General features: G+C 53.1%; 1 protein-coding gene and 1 non-coding gene across 6 annotated transcripts in view; both read left to right on the plus strand.

Annotated features, from left to right (window-relative positions):
• RNF220 (ring finger protein 220) overlaps positions 1-19,481 on the plus strand; it is a 218,326-nt gene that overhangs the window by 182,770 nt on the left and 16,075 nt on the right. For 4 of the 5 annotated variants that reach the window (XM_013044558.2, XM_013044567.2, XM_013044571.2 and 1 more), the window contains exons 2-5: positions 564-696; positions 8,685-8,730; positions 12,115-12,216; positions 16,520-16,562. In XM_013044558.2, the coding sequence (XP_012900012.1) occupies positions 564-696; positions 8,685-8,730; positions 12,115-12,216; positions 16,520-16,562 (324 nt within the window). Of the gene's footprint in view, positions 1-563; positions 697-8,684; positions 8,731-12,114; positions 12,217-16,116; positions 16,373-16,519; positions 16,563-19,481 lie in introns of those variants that run through there. The other variant, XM_045064400.1, reaches the window with a different exon arrangement.
• LOC123387418 lies at positions 19,237-19,348 on the plus strand. Its single transcript, XR_006601872.1, has one exon. It is a non-coding gene; the product is annotated as a U6 spliceosomal RNA (small nuclear RNA).

Genomic DNA, 19,481 nt, shown 5'->3' on the forward strand with positions numbered 1-19,481 from the left:
GAGAATGCTACCCCAGAAGTCACATGAGTCCTTTCTGGTCATTCCCACTCGACTGTGAGGGCCTCAAGGGCAGGGACTAGATCTGATTATACTCTGTGGCTGGTTCAGAGCAGACCAGCCCTCAGACAGTGTTTGTGATTGGCTGCAGGGATGAATCCCCTCTCTCCCTCTTTTCTTCCTTCTCCAGATTTGGAGACTATGAAGGCAGTGAGGAAAGGAGAGACAGAGGGGGCGCTGGATATTCTGGGTGATGGTACGATTACACCAAGACCTTCCCTAACCTGTATGAAATGGAGTGATCCAGCTTTGATTGCACAGAACATTGATTGTGTCCTGATAGATTTCCCAGAGGGGCAGCCGGTTAAGAAGATGCCATTCATGGCCATGAGCCACACAGAAGACTGAACGAATGGTCATGGTCTCTGAGACCCTCAGACTCAACCCTCCTCTAGGGCCAGGAAGCCCTGGGAGGCAGCAGGCTTGGGCTGGAGGATTGGGACTCTCGGTTTCCGTCCACAGACTAGCCCAGCTTATCCATCTGTCTCTTCTTCTTCCCTCCCCAGGTAAGAAAAAGGCAGCAGCGTTGTTTGACAGCCAGGCCCCTATCTGCCCCATCTGCCAGGTGCTGCTAAGGCCCAGTGAGTTGCAGGAGCATATGGAACAAGAACTGGAACAGCTGGCCCAGCTGCCTGCCAGGTAAGCTAGCAACTGGGGGAGCCTGCCTGCCAGATGATTCCACTCTCGGTTGTAGATATCAGGTCCTGGGAACAGCTGCCTGGCCCAGTCCCCAGCCTCTAGGTAGAAGGCAAGACCCTCCTATTACTCTCCTCTACTCGGCTTTCAGTCCTCGGACCCTCCAGGCAAATGGTGATGCCTTTCCCTCCTTGCTATATTTTTGGGGATGGGAAGAGGGTGACCCCTCTTTAGGCCTCAACCTCAAAAGGGCATAAAAGGAGCTGGAAAGGGATGAGCCATTGCCACGGGCCTTGCCCTGCCATGCTAAGCCTCAGGGTAGGGTAGCAGAAGCAGGGACAGGGCCTGGAGGCCTGACCAGCCATGTGGCCTTGTGCTGACATCCAGGGGCATAGGCACTACCTTCTTGGTGAATCTCAAGGTCAAAAAGGTGACAATCAAGAATGGGCTCAGGTGTGTGTCCTCCCCCAACCTCTCCATCCTCCCTCCCTTCTCCCTGTCTGAGGGACAAAAGGGAGCGCCCTATAGGTCAGCCGGGTTATCAAAGGGACAGAGCAGGGGTGTAACAAATTACCCCAAATCTTAGCAACTTAAAGCAACCATTTCCTTATACTCAAGGAACTGTGGGTTCAGGAATTCAGACAGAGCGTGGAGGGGATGACTTGTGTTGCTCCACGATGTCTGGGGCCCGGGCTGGGAAGACTCAATGGCTGGGAGCTAGGATCGTCTGGAGCCCCCTTGATTCACATGTCTGGTGATGGATTTCGGCTATCAGCTGGGACCTCCGCTGGAGCTATGACCCAGGCACCTCCACTTGGCTTCCCCACGTGGCCTGGGCCTGCTCATAGCCTGGCAACCTCCGGGTAGCTGGACTCCGTATGGGGCAGGTTAGGGCCCTAAAGCAAATGTTCCAGTCCACGAGATGGAAGCTGGATCCCCTTTTACAACCTAGCCTCGAAAGTCACTTAACGCCACTTCCACTGTTCTCTGTTGGTCGAGGCAGAATCAGCTCAGCCAGACTGAAGGGGAACAGACATACACCCCAGCTTTTGATGGGGGAGTGGAAAGGTCATATTATAGGAGAGCACGTGGGAGAGGAGACGTTGGCCGTTGCCGCCCACTCTGGAAGATACGTCACCCAGGGGGGAACAGCCTGCCCCACCATTCCCAACCCCGCCCCACTCCACCCCCTCCTTCAGTCCAAGTCATCAGACTTGACTGATCTTCCTTCTAATCCTAATCCCCCTTGAGGGGTGCAGGAGACCCAGAGGTAAGCCGGAACTGGTCCGTCTCTCTCATTGCATGAGAGTAAGGGGAGCAGGGCCAGAGAAACAAGGAGGGGTAGAGGCTGCTCTATGGGAAGAACCGTGGAGCACGGAGAAAGCATGAACCCCAGCATGGAGGAGAGAAGACCTCCTATGGGAAGGGCGGCCTGAACTGAATTTTGAAGGAAGAAGTATTAGGTATCTGTTGCTGTGTTACAAATTACCCTCAAACCCAGTGGCTTGAAACAACAAACATTTATTATCCACAGTGTCTGTGGACCATCAGTTCAGGAACAGCTTGGTTGGGTAGTTGTGTCTTCTGGCTCAGTCTCTCGTGAGGCTGCAGTTAGGACGTGAGCAAGGCTGCAGTCATCCGAAGGTCTGCCAGTGACTTCGGGAACCATTTCCAGATGGTTCGTCCACACATGGGTATCTCCATGGGACGGCTTGAGTTTCCCTCTGACATGGCTGCTGACTTCCCGCAGAGGAAGTGATCCCAGAGACTCAGGAGGAAGCCACAATGCCTTATACAATCCAGTCTCAGAAGTCATATGCTATTGCTTCCAGTGTATTCCATTCTCTCCATTAGAAACAAGTCACCAAGTCCAGACCCCACTCAAGAGAGAATTAAACTCTATAAGCTCTACGTCTTGACAGGAGGACTGTCGAAGAATTTGTGAGAATACTTAAAACTAGCATAGGAGACTATAGAAATGATAAAAATAATAACCCTGTTTGAACACTCTCTACATGCCAAGTTCTCTACATTGCACTGATGTATTTAATCTTCACAACAACTCTCTAGGATAGGTAATAAAAAATTATTAATTCCATTTTACAGATGGGGAAACTGAGGAACAGAGGGGCTAAGTCACTTCTCTAAGGTTGCACAGCCCATCAAGTGGTAACGATAAGATTCAAATCCAAGCACTCGACTGTAGTGCCATGCTCTTAACTGCTCCTGGCATACACAGACACCCCTGACCTCCCCCGCCCACCCCCCCCCACACACACCTGGGACCAGCCTAAAAGGGGCACGGTGGGGGAAAGACATACCTTTCCACCAGGTTGAGTTCTTGGCTGTCTGGGAGGGCTACTGGGTGATTTGCTTCCTATAGAGGCCTTCCCCTCAGTAAGAAGGGAGAATAGAGGCAGAGGTGTGTGGAGGGACCTGCGGCCCTCTGTAAAAGCTGTGGATCCCTAAGGATCTGGAAAATGGGGGCCCAAGCTCTCTTTCTGCCTCCTCAATGGGGGGCCACAGAACAGCCTAGTCCCTGTGGCTCCACCCCTGCACTGCCCAGGGCATCCACATCTACTCACAGAAGTGCCCCTCAGCCAGGATCCTGCACCAACCCCCCCACCCCCATATTTTCTTGGGGCACCCCCTACTTCCACTGCCTTACCCCCACGTCTGTTTCCCCCACCCAGAGCCCCCACATCGGCTCCGCCCCTCACGGCTGTGTCTTGCGTCCCCCCACTTCTGTGCCCCTCACGTCCAGGCCCAGCCCAGCACCCCCTAACCCCTGGCACGCCCCCCCCCCACCCGGTGTCTGACAGCCGGACAGCGGGATCTGCACAGCAAGTGAAATTCCCGTCGGATCGATAAAGCCGAAGCGCTGGCGGCGACGGGTCGATGGTTTTATCTGTCTCGGCCCCGCCGCGCCCGGCGCGCTGACAGTCCGACCGGCCGGCAAAGGCGTTCAAGGGCAGCCGCGCCCGCCGCCCCCTCCCCTCCCCTCTCCCGCCCTCCCCTCCCTGCGGCCGCTGCGCCCACCGGACTGCAGGCTGGACCGGCCGCCACCGCCCTCGTGATTTATCTGGATTTTTAATTGGAAAAAATTTGCGAATTAATTGATTTCAGGAACTTGCCAATTAACATTGTAATTGGGTGCGTGATAAATTCCCAAGGAGTGTGTCAGCTCCCTCCGGGCTGAGGGCGCCGCGGAGCGCGGGTAGCGCGCGGGGAGGGCCCCAGCCTTGGCTGCCCTTGCCCCGCCCCTGCCCTCTCTTTGGGAGGCTGGAGGAGAGCAGAGAAGTGGGGAAAAGATGTGGCACCTGGGCTCCTAAGACTCCTCCCTCCTCTCTCCCTACCAGCCGCTCCCTGAGCTGAATGTGACCTTTGACCAGCCATTTTGCAGATGGGGAAACTGAGTCCTGCAGGAGGGCAGAGCTTGACTGTGCCTGGGCACGGGTGGAAGGAGGGCATCCCCCATCCCTGGTATGTGGCCAGAGCCTTCCTCTCCAGCTCTCCAGTCCTCTTCTTTCCCTTCCACGCCATGCTCCCTTCTCCCTGCCCCCCTCTTTCTCCTCTTTCCTCCAACTTCCCACTTCCTTCTCTTGCCCTGCCTTTGCCTCTGCTCTCCCACCCCTCCGAAGGAAGGCGTAGTCAGCTGCCGAGTCTGTGGATGCCACTGCAGGGTGCCTGTCCATCCCCTGGGATGCCTCCCCTGTCCCGGTCAAATGGCTGCTCCCCCAGAAGTTCTTCAGGATGAGCCTGGTGTTGTGCCCTCTGCCTCCCTTTGCCCAACAGCACAGAGCAGCAAACTTCCCCCCTAGCAGCCGCTCCCCCACCCCCAGGAAGCCACAATTTCAGACGCACCTGAGGACTCACACAGAGAAGCAGGGACCTCCCAGCACCCAAACTAGGGCTGGCTCGTTCCCACAGACACAGGCGAACATGTCCATGACATACAGGCACCCATACACCCCCACATTCCAGCACACATAGATATGCTCACACACATGTGCTCATTCCCACAGGTACGTGGGCACACAGATGCCTTACAGGAAGAAGAGTCAGAACTCCTGTTGGCAAAGCACATCTACATTTCAAAGTACTTTCACATCTGAGATCAGGCTGTGCACGCACACCCTCCTTCAGACCAGCCTCCCCTTTCTCAGTCCTTCCCAGAAGCACAAACAGACCCCAGGACTCGGCTAGGTAGAGCAAGGAGGGCAAAGTTCCAGTAAGGACAGTCTGTAGGCCTGGAGGGTTGTCCTGGAGGTAGTAGGGGAGTCAGAATATTGATGAGCCACAGGAAACTTGACCAACTTTCATTAGTGCGGGAGAAGCACTCTGGAGGCTGGTGTGGAGCGTGAACTACGGGTGGAAGCAGGGAGGCAAGTGAGGAGGTTGGCCAAGGGTCCAAGGGACAGATAATGAGCTGACCCACTGACCTGGGACAATGGCAGTGGCTTTGGGATCGGAGAAGATGGAATGCTGAGAGACTGGTGGAGGAAGAAGCAAGAGAACTTAGGTGATTACCCACAGGGTACTTACTAGGAAGAACTTTCTGACTGGGTGATCAGAAAGCTGTTGATGGCAGAGAAGCAAGTTTCTGAGGAAAGGAGGAGACAATGGACAGGACTCTGGGCATGCTAAGCCTCAGATGTCTCTGGGATGGTGATGGGGTAGAGATTGTATGCGTGCAGACAGACAGGCAGGCAGCAACACTCTGGGGGTGGGGGCTGAAGATTGCAGGGTGGTGGGGAGTGGCCCCCAGACTTCTCTGAAGCCCCCGGGCAGGAGTTTCCATCCAGAGAAAGGAAAGAGCCCTAGACTTGGAGATATGGCCTGGCGCTGCGAGTGAGGCGTGGTTTGGAGAGGCCTGAGCCTCGGGACCTTTCCTGGGAGGCTTCCAAAGTCACGTTGAGATCTGGCGTCTAGGATGGGAAGCCAGCTCTCTGGTCAGTGCTTTCAAAGTGCTGAGAGGAGCCACAGGGAGGCTGGGTGACTCTAGAGAGGCAGGGTATGGAGATGGCCATGCCCCCACCCCCACTTAAGCCTTATTTAAGGCCGGCCTCGGTGTTTGGTTGGGTAATGAACTAGATAAACAATTCCCCAAATAGATTAAAACGAAGTGTAACTTACAAAGGCGGCTGGTGATGATGGTTTATTCCCGGGCAGCACACCATTTCTTTATTTCCAAGGATAATTCAGTGTAAATCACCTTAATTAAAAGTGTCAGCCCAGCCCATGAATATTGTACTTAGGAACGCGTTTCCTGGGTCCCAGTTATAATTTAAAACCCATGGATCACTAGGCAGCGAGTGACTGAGAAGGGAGGAAATCGTTGGGGGCGGGCTGTGGAAACAGGGAGGGACTGAAGGCAGGGGAGCTGGTGGGCTGGGCAGGAGCCTGTCTGCCTGTAGCTCTGAGGCTCGGACCTCCCCCTTTCTCAGTGGCAGGCTTTTCACCAGACTCCTGTTCCTGGGGGACCGGGCTCACTCGGGAAGCCTGAGATAATCAGGTTGTTGGAAGAAAGGTGGTGTGGGGTAGGCGCGCTTGCTCCAAGAGAGGGAAGGAGCCTGAGGCAGGACCAGCCCAACTTAAGGGAAAAGGAAGAGTATTGGCAAAGGGAGAGTCTGGACATTCTCACCCTAGATGTCTTTACTTCTGCTCACCAGCAGAGTAAACTAAAGCCCGGCGTCAGTGGGATGTTCCCCGAGTAGAGGGAGAAAAAGAACTCCAAGAACTCTGTCCTCCAGCCTAACCCCTGAGTATCTTCAGGGAAGCAGTGTGAGCAATGGAAAGGCAGCACTTTGGACTCGGTCCGACCGAAACTCAAATTCCTAAACCCTGCATAGCCTGTGTGAACACAGGGGTATATCATTTACCCTCTGTTCATGTCCTTTGCAAACTTTTTGTGATGATTAAACTGAGAACACATATGGAGCGCCTGGCCCATACCTGCCAGGCCCGTCCCATGTGATTGGTGCATGATCATTGCTCACTCTTTCCTTTTCTGTCCCAACCTGATCCTGTCCAGACAAAGCTCAGACCTCAGGCCAGGGGTCCAGTGAGAACAGGGTAAATGCCTCGTTTCTAGCATCTACAGATGCCTCATTACCAGATGCCTCATTTCCGGCTTCAGTAGATGCCTCATTTCTGGACCTGTCCAGACACAGGTGCAACGGGATGTCAGTCCTTGTTGACGGAGTGAGGGAAAGCTCAAAATCATAAAGTTGCCAACTAGTTGCTCCTCAAGAGAAGCTCTGTCTCCTCTCCGTATCCCCATTGCCTAGCTCAGGGCCTGGCGGGGAGCAGGAGTTCAGGGACTGTTCGAGAACCCAATGGAACTGAGTGGAACCTGGTCTGGCTGTCCTGCGCAGTCTATGATGCCCGCACCATGTGATCACAGGGGCAGACAGCGCTGTGTTTACACTCAGACCTTGGGCTCGCGCTCTCCCTGAGCCTGGTGGCCTCCACACGGTGATGTGTGTATCCGTGTGGGTGTGCGTCCACATGTGTCTGCATGTGTGGGTGCGTATCTGAGCACGTGGGAGTCTGCATCTACGCATGTATTTCTGTGGATGTTGGCGCCTGAGCAGCTCTTCACCCAGGTCGGGGGGACTGTTGTGAATGGATCTTTTTTTTATGTGTTTGAGCCTCGTGACTGTGGACAGAATTATGGACAGTGGATATGTGTGTCTTTGCCTCTAGGCCAGGGTTTCTCAACCTCAGCCCTATGGATATTTGGAGCCAGATAATTCCTTGCTGTGAGGGGCTGTCCCATATGTTGTAGGATGGTTCATATCCTCCACCCACCAGATGCCAGTAGCAAACTCCCTGCCCCCAGTGGTGACGATCAGAAGGGTCTCCTGACATTGCCAAACGTCCCCGGGGGGACAACGGATGCCTTTATCTGAATCTGCCTAAGCCTTGGCTCACACACTGGGTGTGTCTGTGTCTGACCCTGTGGGTGTCCCCTGGGTCCATGCCCTGCCCTGTGAGTCCACGTGTGCCTTGGGTGTGGGTGTGTGTGTCTTTTGTGCCTCACGAATAGCCCTGTGTGTGTGTTCTACCTGCACAGCTTTCACGCGCCTGTGCAGGGGCCCTATGTCAATGGGCTATGTCTTGTCTCCTGCACGTATCAGACAGCGCCTCTGTGTGCATGTATTTGTATGTGTGTGTGAGTGCACGTGCGTGAATGTGGGAGCACAGATGTGGTGAGCACAGTGGGGGCAGCAGGGAGGGAGGGACAGGAACAGGGATATTAATGTTTCTGAAGTGGATCTGATTTGATACGTCTTGTTCCATTGTCAGCATCTGTTTAGCAGGGATTTGTAATACTTTGTGGCTCTGGATCACTCATGCTTAGCGCTGGATGTGGCCTTGCATACCAATTTTGTTATTAAACACAGTCCTCGCCTCCCCCACAGCCCATCCATCACCTCCCGCCCCCGCCCCCGCCTGCTCTGAGCCGCCCACCATATTTCAGGGCCCAGCTCCCGCCCGCCTGCCGCGCCCAATGCCGGAGGGCCTGGGGCTGACAAATTGAATCAGGGGGAGATCATTCCTGGCCTAACGCAGTTTGCAGCATGTTGGAGGGAGAATTGACAAGAGCCATGTCAGCTCCATCACCCCAATCCCATAGGAGCTAGGAGCAGGCTGGGGACAGAAGGTGGAGGGAAGGGGGCATCTGGGAATGCAGAATCCTCAGGGCTGATACCAGGAGGCAGGTAAAGCCCCTTTCCTCAGATTCATGAGGGAGCCCACGGGTCTAGTGTCTCTGTCCTCCTCCCAGGAGCCAGCTCCTGCCACTGGTGCCTGATGGAGGCTGAGCTAGTCAGGGCCAGCTGGGGTCGAGTGGCCTTGGTAGAGCCTGGCTGCACAGGGCTGGGCTAAGCTGGCCGTGCCTTCTCTCTTTGGGGTCTTCTTGCTATTCTTCTCTTGCACGCCCTGGGTAAGTGGGATGGTCACTCTGTTCTCTTCTTTCTTGGCAGCAAGAATTCCCTTCTGAAGGATGCCATGGCTCCAGGCACCCCCAAGGTAGGTGGACAATTGTGTGTTTTCCTCCTACCCATCCTAACCTAGGCCTCCCCATTATTGATTCCTCTTGAGGAAAAGGAGCTCTTCCTGGATCCCCAACTGTCTCCAGGGTTTGGTCGTCAGCCTGAGGCCAAAGGCTGCCCTGTGTGCTTAAGCGTGTGTGTGTGCGCCTGTGTGTGTGTGCATGTGTATGTAGTCTGAGTGTGAGCCAGAGTATGTTCATCTGACTTCTTCCTCTTCCAGCCGGGACAGGGGTCAAAGCTAAAGAATGACCTGGGGACATGGGGGTGCTCAGACACTAAGACTCAAAGGAGGAAGGTGAGCTATAGCAGGTAAAGAAAAATACTGAAGTACAGGTCAAGACTGCGCACAAAGGCCTTAGAAGCCAGGCCCTGGGTGTGTGTGTGTGTGTGTGTGTGTGTACTTTGTCCTGAGGGCAGCAGGGAGCCAGGGAGGATGTTGGGTTCTTCTGGGGGGACAGTCTACCCCCTCCAAACAGATAGTGTGGGAGAGAAGTTTGAGAGTATCAGACGCAGAAAGGGAAAAATGAATGGCAAGTAGCTGGCTTGAAGGAGGGGCCAGAGAGGCCTCACACAATGACATGATTTGTACCAAGAACTCCCATAGGTGGCCCCAGAGGCAGATGGTACTGCTTCCCCAAAGGTGATCATTTTGAGGGAGTGGGGGCCTGGGGAGGAGGACTAGACCCTACTCACTGACTGTCCCCTTTCTCACCCTCCGTAAGGCAACTCTTTCCTTACGAGTTCTCAAAATGATTCATAAAGACAGGAATCCATGGTCCTTTTTATAGGGAATGGGGAGTAAGGGTTAAAGCTTCAGAAATGATGCAGTCTGGAGGCATGCACAAAGAAATTAGAGCAAAAGCCAAGATGAGAATCTGGGGACCCCTGCATGGGGGGGGGTCAAGATAAGGTACAGGCACCAGGAAAGGGGGCAGAGGAGAAAGAGTCACAAGTTAGGAGGGGCCCAAGAGAGCCTGGTACCCTAGACTCTAAGGGAAGAAAAGTTCCAAAACATATGGGTTGGTCAGCACTTGAAGAGAGCAAGTCTGGAGAAGGGAGCCACTACATTGAGAAGTCTTAAAGGCACTGGGGACATCTGGCAGTTTGGAGAAAAGGAGCCAGAGTGATAAGGTTACCTGTAAGGGTTGGCCCTGGAGGCCTCAGAAAGGGTGGGAGCGGATTTTGCACCTTTATTCAGGAAATCACTGGCCACAGAAAGTTGGGCAGAGGTGGGGCAGAGACTAATGTAGGCTCTGTCCAAGTAAGCAAAGCTTCCTGGCTCTAAAGAGAAAAGGTGGGGCTTGCCATGCAGCTGTGGACCGTGCAGGTGGGGAGCCACACTCGTGAGGCTTGGCCTGGCCTCTAGCACTCAGTGGTTCTGGTTAAGGAAGACAGGCCGGCCGCTGACACCTGGCACTTGAGCCCAGCTGCCAGGGCTGGGCCCTGGGCCCGGGAGAGGCCAGCGCTCTAAGGATGAACACAGTTGCTATCCATGTCCATACCTGGCCCCGCACAGATGCAGACGCACACACAACGGAGCTCAGAACACTCACACGGGAAGTCTTAAAACATGCGTGGATCCTGCCACCATCGACACGGGAGTGTTGATAATCAGTCTCCGAGGCGAGGACCCCTATTTGCCCGCTCCCAGGTTCATGCTCACACCCCCAAAGCTGACCATTGCAGGGTCTGTCCCCTGCCTGTGGCTGAGGCTTTAGGGAAGCAGGCCACGGGTAGAAGAGGCGTGAGGTAGAAGGTTCAAGCCAGAGACTGAGAGGACAGGGAGAAGGGGGGGGGAGGAGGGGGAGAGGGCGAGGGGGCCTTAGACAAGATTGATGGCCTCATTGCCATTAAGAAAAAAATTAGCCGGTGGCGGCTATCATATTAAAGGGTGAAGAAGCCGTGAATTATTTTCTTAAAGATCTTATCGCTTACAATGATAATTTTACCTTCCAAAAGGCCACTTTTAATGAGGCGAAGAGCCAGGCAAAAAGTCATGATTTAATGCTGGGATTTTTTTTTCAAAACACATTTTACTGCTTTTTGGTCCATGTTTAAAAAGCACCAGTGACCTTTTTTTATTCTGCTTGCCCCAGGTGTAATGCTGGGCCTCTCAGGGCTTCTAACCTAGAGAGAATGAGAGAGAGAGAAAGCACACAAGAACGAGCTTTCTCGTGGCGGGGGGCAGGGACCCCCACATCGTTTCCCCTCCTCAGCGTCCTCCCTGGGACCAGAGAAGGAGAAGGACATTGCCCAAAAGCCCACCGCAGTCGGCACCAGGCCTTGGCTGGGCGAAGAAAGGGCTCCAAGTGGCAGGCCCTTCCCGGGCTCTTTCCTCCACCAGCTCCTTGGGGAGAGGCTGAGTCAGGGCACCCTGCCAGGCCAGCAGGCGCCCCTCCCCTCCCAGGGCCCTTGCCTGAGGATGTGCAGCTTGGCCACCACATGCAGGTCACATCCTAAGGCTCGGTCGGAGATGAAGGATAAATGGCTGCTCCATCTTTCCCAAATTGCTTTCTTTGGGCTGTCACTGGCGATTTGGCATGGTTTCTAGGCTGGGGAGGCCTCCTAGGGAATTGTATGCTTCCGGCCCCGAGCTGTGCAGGCTGGAGAGGGTGGGGGAAGGAAGTCGAGATCGCTTGCAGGCCTCTAGGCCCCCCGCCCAAGCCCCGTTTGCAGCTGAACAGGCCTTGGCAAGAGCCGGCAAGAGCCCGCTGAACGTGCCATGTGGTATTTAGAATTGTGGCGCTCGCACACAATGTAAAGCAGACAGTTTATTAATCTAAACTGCGGGCGCATGTAGGAGAGGCCGCACAGGATTGACGTGGGGGGGTTAGTTGTGCTGGGGTTCTTGCTGGGGTCACTGCCGCAGCGCTGGGATAAATGGACCCGGCGTACATCCCTAGCTGCATGTGGGAAACTCATACATACTATTTAATTTACTGTCTCCATAGCTGGGCTGCCGTCAGCCTGTATTAGGGGCAGACAGGGCTGCAGGTGTGTGGCTTTACCCCCAACCCCCCAGAAGGGGGGTCCCAGAGTCTCTACTTGCTATGGGAACACAAAACATGTATCATCTCAGCCTATTAGGGGAGGGCAAGGCATCCTGCCCCACTGGGGCAGAGATTACCTGGGGTCTGGGAGCTTTGGACCCCCTTGGAGGTCTCTACGCCTTCCTAGAATCAAGCCATGGTCTCCCACAGCCACACCCCAGGGCCCCAATGCCTGCCTGCCTTCTGAGACTATCCCTCAGCCTTCCTCTCTGCCCCTCTCCCCAAAGCTCTGGTGGACTGGGAACTCTAGGGGACTGACTGACTGCAGGTCTCATTTGGCCCGAGGCTACATGTCCTTTCTCTTCTTCCAGTCCCTCCTGTTGTCTGCTTCCATCAAGAGAGAAGGAGAGTCCCCAACAGCGTCCCCACACTCCTCCACTACCGATGACCTGCACCACTCAGACAGATACCAGGTGAGGAGGGACTGGGTGAGCGTCAGAAGAAAGCCCCCGTGGATGAAAGCTTAGAGGGGGCTGCCTGGTGCCAACTCCTCCCATCCTTGGGAGGAGAGAAGAGAAGCCTGAACTGTATTTGGCTCGCTCTGCATCCAGTGCCCCTAACCGGACCCAGAAGGAACAGGTGTCGGGGAATGGGCCTTCGACAGATGGGTTTTAAGGAGTGATGCCAAGGTCACCTGGGTTCTGGTGGGCTCTGAGCACATCTAAAGCATCCTGTTCATCAAGAGGAATCCTATGTGGTTTCGTTTCCTGGGGGCCCTGAGACCTAGCCCCAAATCCCCTGAAGACTTCAGACTTCAAAACCAGGATCCCCTGAGCAAATGATTCAATCCTGCCAAACCTTGGTATCAAACCCGAGAGAGTCAGACAGATGTGGCCCCTGAGTGCCTTGGGCAAACAGGAAGGGAGTAATCACACAGTCCCAAGAGATCACAGCAAGAGGGGACCTGAAGGTAACATCCTAGCTCTATAGGGATTCTATAACTCTATATGGGACTCAAACTGCATAGTCCAAAGTGCCAGCCTTGAGGAGGAATCCTCACTCTCATAAACCTTGGTTCTAGAGAGTCAGCCCAGTCCAGCCCCTGGAAACACTGCTCTCACCCAATAACCCTAGTGTAAGTGGAGAAATGACCCAACCCCAGGGAATTCTGGTGTGATAGGGAGACAAGGCTCTGCACCAAGAGTTCCACTCGAAAGGGATGGACAGAGCCCTGTCCTTAGGGGATATCCTACACAGCAGTCAGCCTCAGCACCTGCCGAACTAGGAAAAGAACTACCATCAGGCATAGGCATGGCATGCTAAGGCCTGGCACTGAGGTTTTCTGTGATTTAGTTTCAACCCCGATCTCCAGCTGCCATTCCTAATGAATACCTGCCCTCCATGAACCCTATGGGCTATTAGCACAGAATTAATGCCAATCACTCCCTCCATGTCCGTGCCATTCCTTTCTTGTCTGCACACTTTTACACATGTGGTTTCTTCTAATGGGACTATTTTACCCCACCGTGTCACATTTCTATTTATCCTTCAATATTCTGCCCAAATACCATCTCCTCCAGGAAGCCTTTCTGGATTAGCTATCTCTTCTCATGATCCCTGTATATCCTTATGATTGCCCTTACCATCCTATATTGTGATCACCTGTTTAGCTATGCTTCCATTATTTACTGACATGTAACATGCTATCTCAGAACTTAGTGACTTAACACAATGTGCTGTTTCTCATGGTTTTTTTCAGTTGACTGGGCCTTTTCTCATTTATGTAGCTCATTCAGCTGGAGGATTGACTAGGCTGAAAAGACTCTCATTCTGGGAGATCAGGATGCCTCGGTTCTCTTCCATGTACCTCTTATCCTCCAATAGGTTAGATCAGCTTCCTTCCTTAGAAGCCTCAGGGCAGTGTCATACCAAGAAGGCAAAGACCAAAACTGCAAAGTCTCTTGAGGCCTAGACTCTGGAATACATCAATTTGGCAAAACAAGTCACAAGGCTAAGCCATAATCAAGGGATGAAGAAATGCACCTCTTGACAGAAGGAACCACAGAGAACGGTGGCCATATTTAATCTCTCACAACGAGCATGACTGTTTCACTAGACTGGGAGTTCCTCCAAGGCAAGGTCCTTGTCTCATCCTTCTTTACTCCCTTCTTATACCCAAACATGCTCACCCCAGTGTCCTTGCCTTCAAGGGATTGGATTTGCAAATAAATAATTATAGCCAGTGGTTTAAGTGCTGTGACAGTTAAGTAAGTTTCTGGGACAGCACAGCATAAAGAGGGGCAAATCAGAACAAGCTTCACAGAGGAGGTTAACAACTGAACACGGACAAGTAGGAGTTCACTTTGGTGGACAAGGAAGGTCTGCCATTTCAAGGCAACCCTGTGTGCAAAGGGCATAGAGATGTAACAAAAAATGATGTACTTAGGGACATGCTAGCTGTTCAGTTTTGTTAGCATGTAAAATACAAGAGAAACTGGTAGAATGTGACGCTGAAAGTACTCCAGGGACTAGCTAGGTATTCCATCTCCTGATCCTTACACAACACCTGGCATGTACTAGTTGGTCAATTTTTATGGTTTGTTTTTGGTTTTTGTTTTTGTTTTTTAAATCATCAAACTAGGTCTTGAAAGCATGGGGTACTGGTTTCTGGTTTGGATTCCTATATACTTAGCCCCCACTGGATTACCTAACCCCCTTAACTATGACCTCATTTTACCCTCATAGCAACTGTGCAGGCTAGGATTTGTTGCCCCCAATTTATTGCTAAGGAAACAGGCCTAGAGAGGGGATATGACCTTTTTTTGGAACCGATAAATTATGAGTAACAGAGTCAGAATTTGAACTGTACTCTGTCTGGCCCTGAATCCTTGTTTCCCAGCCCTGCACTGGACTCAGGGGCTTCCCTTTATAAATCTCCTTTTCCCCTTCTCACTGATATGTCCTACATGCTAGACCCTGTGCTGGGTGACTGGATAGAGACAATCCCACCCCCGGTAGCAGGGACACACATGTAAATAATCACAATATACAAGATCAGAGGGGAGCCAAGGGATGGTGAAAATTCAGAAGAGGCAACTAACCCAACCTTTGGGGAAAAGTGAAGCCTTCCTAGAGTCCTGAAGGGTGAACAACCCTCAACCAAGCAGCAGATATGGAAGCATGGAGGATAATCTAGCCCAGAGTCCAGGGCACAGAGTGCTCAAAGAACTACCATTAGCCCTCCAAAGGTAGAGTGCCAAGATGGCAAAGGGAGAGAGCAAAAGTAGTAGAAGAGTCTGAAGAGGCCTGTATGCCATGCTGCAAATCTTCTAGGTTGAGAACCATCGAAGGATTTAAATAAATGGGGGTCAATTTTGTACAATACAAAGATCACATTCTGTGTAGTCTTAAGGATGGGTCGCAGAGAGAGAAACTGAAGACCAGAAGGCCAGATGAGAGACAAATTTTGAGAACTCACAAGATTATGACCTAGAGCAGTGACATCCAAGGCAGGTGTAGCCATTGAAGAAACAGGCCATGCCAAGCGCTACGCAGGGTCCTGGGTTCACCCATATGACTGACACTTGGCCCCAACCCTGGAGTGGTCAGTCCATCATAAGAATTTGTATGAGCTACAATGAAGATAGAGATGGAAGTACTCTAACGGGAGGAAAAGATATTTTTGCTTAGGCCTGGAAAGTTGAGTAGGAGATACACAGAGATGGAAATGGGAACATTAAAAAGTCCTTTAAATATAGACCCTGTGGCATCTAAAGTTGGACTGAGTGTGAGGAATGAAGGAGGGCGGGGCCAAAGACACCTCTCCCAGTTTCCGGTGTGGGCACACTTGAGTGGATGGTGGCATCCACTTCCAAACCGAGCACCCCAGTGGAAAGCGGCTGTTTGGGGATGTCGAGTTCCGCGTTGGCCGCATTGGCGTGCGGTGCCTACGAAACCTCCAGACAGCTGAAATGGGAATCCTCTAATAACGGGATTACAGAAAGGCTGGGGGGTGGGGGTGGGGGTGGGGGAGGGACAGTTTGGGGCATTCAATGGGATCGCCCAGAGACGGGGAATCCGGACGCCTCCTCCCCAGCAAAGAGCTGGCCGCGCGGGAGGCGGGGTCCGGGACCCGGGGCCGGATCGAGGCTCTGGGGCGGAAGGAGACCCGCGCTGAAAAGGGGGAATGGGCCGCGGTGGGAGGACCCGGCAGTCGCTAAAACTCGGACGGGTTGGCTTTGCGGAAGGTGGGAGGGACCCCAAGGCGGCCCCAGCCGGTTACTACCGGAGTACGAGCAGCCGTTTCCTGGTCCTGGTCCTGGTCCGGCCGCCGCCCCCCCCATCGTGAACTTTCACCCCGGCGCGCGACGGCAGCGGGTCACGTGATCAGGGCCAACATGGCCGCCGCCGCCGGTGGGAGCTGAGGTGCCGCCGCCGCCGGGCAGCCGGGGGGAATCCGCCCGCATCGCCGCCCTCGCCGGCCAGGCGGCCGCAGGGCCCGGAGCGCCGGAGACCGGGGTTGGGGCGGCACCGTGCGGCGGCCACGGGGTCCCGTTAGAGCATCCCCCGGCGGCTATGCCGAGGGCCCGGAGCGGCCGGCGGAGCAGGGGGGCCGGCGGGAGGGAGGAAGTAGGTTTGTTTACGGGCTGTTTGGGGCGGGGCAGGCCGGGACCCGGGTCCAGCGCTGGGGCGGGGGCCAGGGCTTCAGGCTGTGCCTGACGCTTTTCTTCCTCTCTTTTCCCCCCCGCCCTGCTTCTGTCCGTGATCTTTTCCCAGACCTTCCTGCGAGTGCGAGCCAACCGGCAAACCCGACTGAATGGTGAGTCTTGCCCGGCCCCTCCCTCCGCCCCACCCCCGGCCTCCTCCCTCCCTCACTGCCTGAAGCTCCAGGCTTGCCTGGGTCTCTTCGATATTGGGGCCATTTGGCTTCGTCGCAGTCACAGCGCCTGAGATTGTGCTAACCAGGGCTGCCGCCCTCAGTTTCCCCGTCTGTCTAATGGAGGTTATGGTTCCAGTTCTTGCCCACGCCTCTCTGAAGGCCTTCAAGAACCCTGGTGGGCAATAAGTACCAGAGAATGAGGAACAAGCTACACAATTCCACTCGGGAGCTCAGCTTTGAATTTGCAAACTGCTGGGACCTCACTGTACAAGCCGGCAGGGCGCTGAGAATGTTTTTCTTCCAGTTTTTAATCAGTGCCCAGTAGTGTGAATACAGCCTCTCTGCTGAGACTTGACAATGCAGTGAGATCTGGAGTTCCCACGGCAACAGGAACTAACTCATCCCAGGGCTCTTTGAGTTATCAGTCGGCCCACATTTCACAAAGGTGATCAGCGTGGGCTCGACAGCTCTTAGAGGCCTTCTCTGAAAGCACATCATGTATGCACTATCTGGTGCCCCCCCCCTTTGAATTCAAACCTCTGGAGCATTACTATTGCTGAACACAATTGGATGAACCTAGCTTTTTGTGCTGACTAGGGTGTGGTATGTCTGGGTGTTGGCTATAAGGGGCTTAGGGTCTCTGGGCCAGCTGGTGAGTGAGTGAGGCTGTGGCCATTCAGGATCCTCAACTCCTGCCACTTGGGTTCTGCTGCCTGGCTGAGCCCTGATCAGGAAAAGGAAAGCGTTCATCATAGGCAGACACCATGTTAATCATCGTTATCATAACACTTCTGAGAAGGTGGTAACACATTTTGTAGATAAGGAAACTGAGGCTGTGAGAGATAAAGGTGATTTGTTTAAAATCGTGCAGCTGGGATGTAACTGAACCATGATTTAAACTGAAGTTTACCTCCAAAACCTGTGCTTCTGTGACCCTGTCTTGCTGCTTCCTTACACAAACACAGACCTTTCCCTGCCCACACTTTAGTAAGCTTAGTTCAGAACTTAAAAGATGAATGGTGAGTTACCTTTTTTTTTTTTTAAGATTTTATTTATTTATTAGGCAGCACAGCAGGGGGAACAGTGGGGAGAGGGAGAGAGAAACAGACTCAGAGCAGGGAGACCAATGTAGGGCCCAATCTCATGACTCCGGGATCATGACCCGAGCAGAAGGCAGGCGCACAGTGACTGAGCCACCCAGGCACCTGATGAATTGCAAGTTAAACCAAACCTGCTTGCTTATTTGAGAATCTTCAGATGCTGTTCAGCCCATCAGGTGCTTTCCTGGGATTATACAGGATCTTCTGTCCTGGGTGGCTTGGGCAAGAACAGTGCCCAGTATCATGCTCTTCTTGGCAGATCTGTAAGATTCATTTCTTTATTCAGTTGTGTCTGTCATAGGACCTTCGTATTGGCACACTGCTCCTTATGGGCTTCAAGAACCATTAGGGCCCCTTGCCCTTCTGATGTCTACCATCCCTTCTCCATCCCAGCCCTTGATGCAGGGTGCAAAGGTGGCTCAGGCCTGAAATACCAAGTGTTAGGACAGTTAAGGCAAAGGGATCTAGATCTTTGTCTATAAAATTAAGGTGGATACTAGAACATAGTCCCCTCTCCTATAGAGAGAGCACAGGAAAGTGAAGATACAGGCCAGGCTACAGATCAAGATTTCTCAAACTCCATGCCATCTCTGGTGGGGTGATGGCTTTCCACTTGGTTTGGGTCTTTCTAGAGCAACTATTTTGGAGTTGGAGTGGTTCCCTGCCTCCGAACAGGCAAGAGGTATATGTGCATATTCTTAGTGCCCTAGCATACTCCGGGATCAGTCTTCGTTGCTGCAATCAGTCGGGGTGGGTGTGGTACTCAGGACGGAAGAGCAATCTCCCTGTGGAGTCAGGCATGACTTCTCCTCTCTTTGCCACTTTTTAGCTACTTGAGCAAGTGCCTTGTTCTCTCTGAGTCTTAAGTGACTTCTGTTAAAATGGATAATGCAGCCTTGCTTTAGGTTGAACATAGAATTAAATGAGTTACTTTGTGTAAGGTATTTGATGCTGAGCCTAATACACAGCTGAAGCTTTAAGTTGGAACATCAGCTTTCACCTGTGTCCCCCTCCCAATACTGCATTCAAGAGCTTCCCACCAGGGTCAATATCCATGAGAAAGTTCTTCCTGGCCTGGCAGTGGGAACCTTGTTCTCCCTGGCTGGCTCCCACAGCCCCCAGTCAGTCTGATCTCAGAGTGGCTATCTCTCCTCCTGCTATTGCATGGGAAGGGTGGCAGTCCCTTGTTTTGACCCCTTCCTGCTTCAGTGACAGGAGGGCTGCAGAGAGGGATTAGTGAGCTAATTAGAAATTATTGCATCTCTCAGCATTAATTAGCAGTGCTGGGGGCTTACAGTGTGCACTTTGGAATTGAGCCCCTGTGGGACAGCATGGCAGGCAGCCGTCTGCCTGGGGGCCTGCCAGCCCCCTGCACTGATTAGAAATGATAGAACAGGTTTGGGTAGGCATAGTGAAGGCTGTCCTCTCAAGGTACCCTGGGCTCTCTGACTCAGATCCTCTATACCTTTATGATTGGGCCTCAGTCTCCTCTTCTGTAAAATGGGACCAGTAAATTGCTTTCTTCATCAGCACATATACTAAAATTGGAACGATACAGAGATTAGTAAGGCCCCGAAACAAGGCTGATATGCAAATTTATGAAGCATTCCACAAAAAAAAATTTTTTTAAATGGGACCAGTGGACATGAGAGAAAATTGTTCTGAGAGATTCTAGGTAGGACACTAAGGGCAGTGCCTCAGGGCCCTTGGCATAGGAACAAAAGGGGTTTTAGCTGATGAGTGAACAGCAGGACAAATT

This window comes from Mustela putorius, unplaced genomic scaffold (genome assembly GCF_011764305.1).
Source record: "Mustela putorius furo isolate JIRA1106 unplaced genomic scaffold, ASM1176430v1.1 tig00003853_pilon_pilon_pilon, whole genome shotgun sequence".
NCBI classification, from domain to species: Eukaryota; Metazoa; Chordata; class Mammalia; order Carnivora; family Mustelidae; genus Mustela; species Mustela putorius.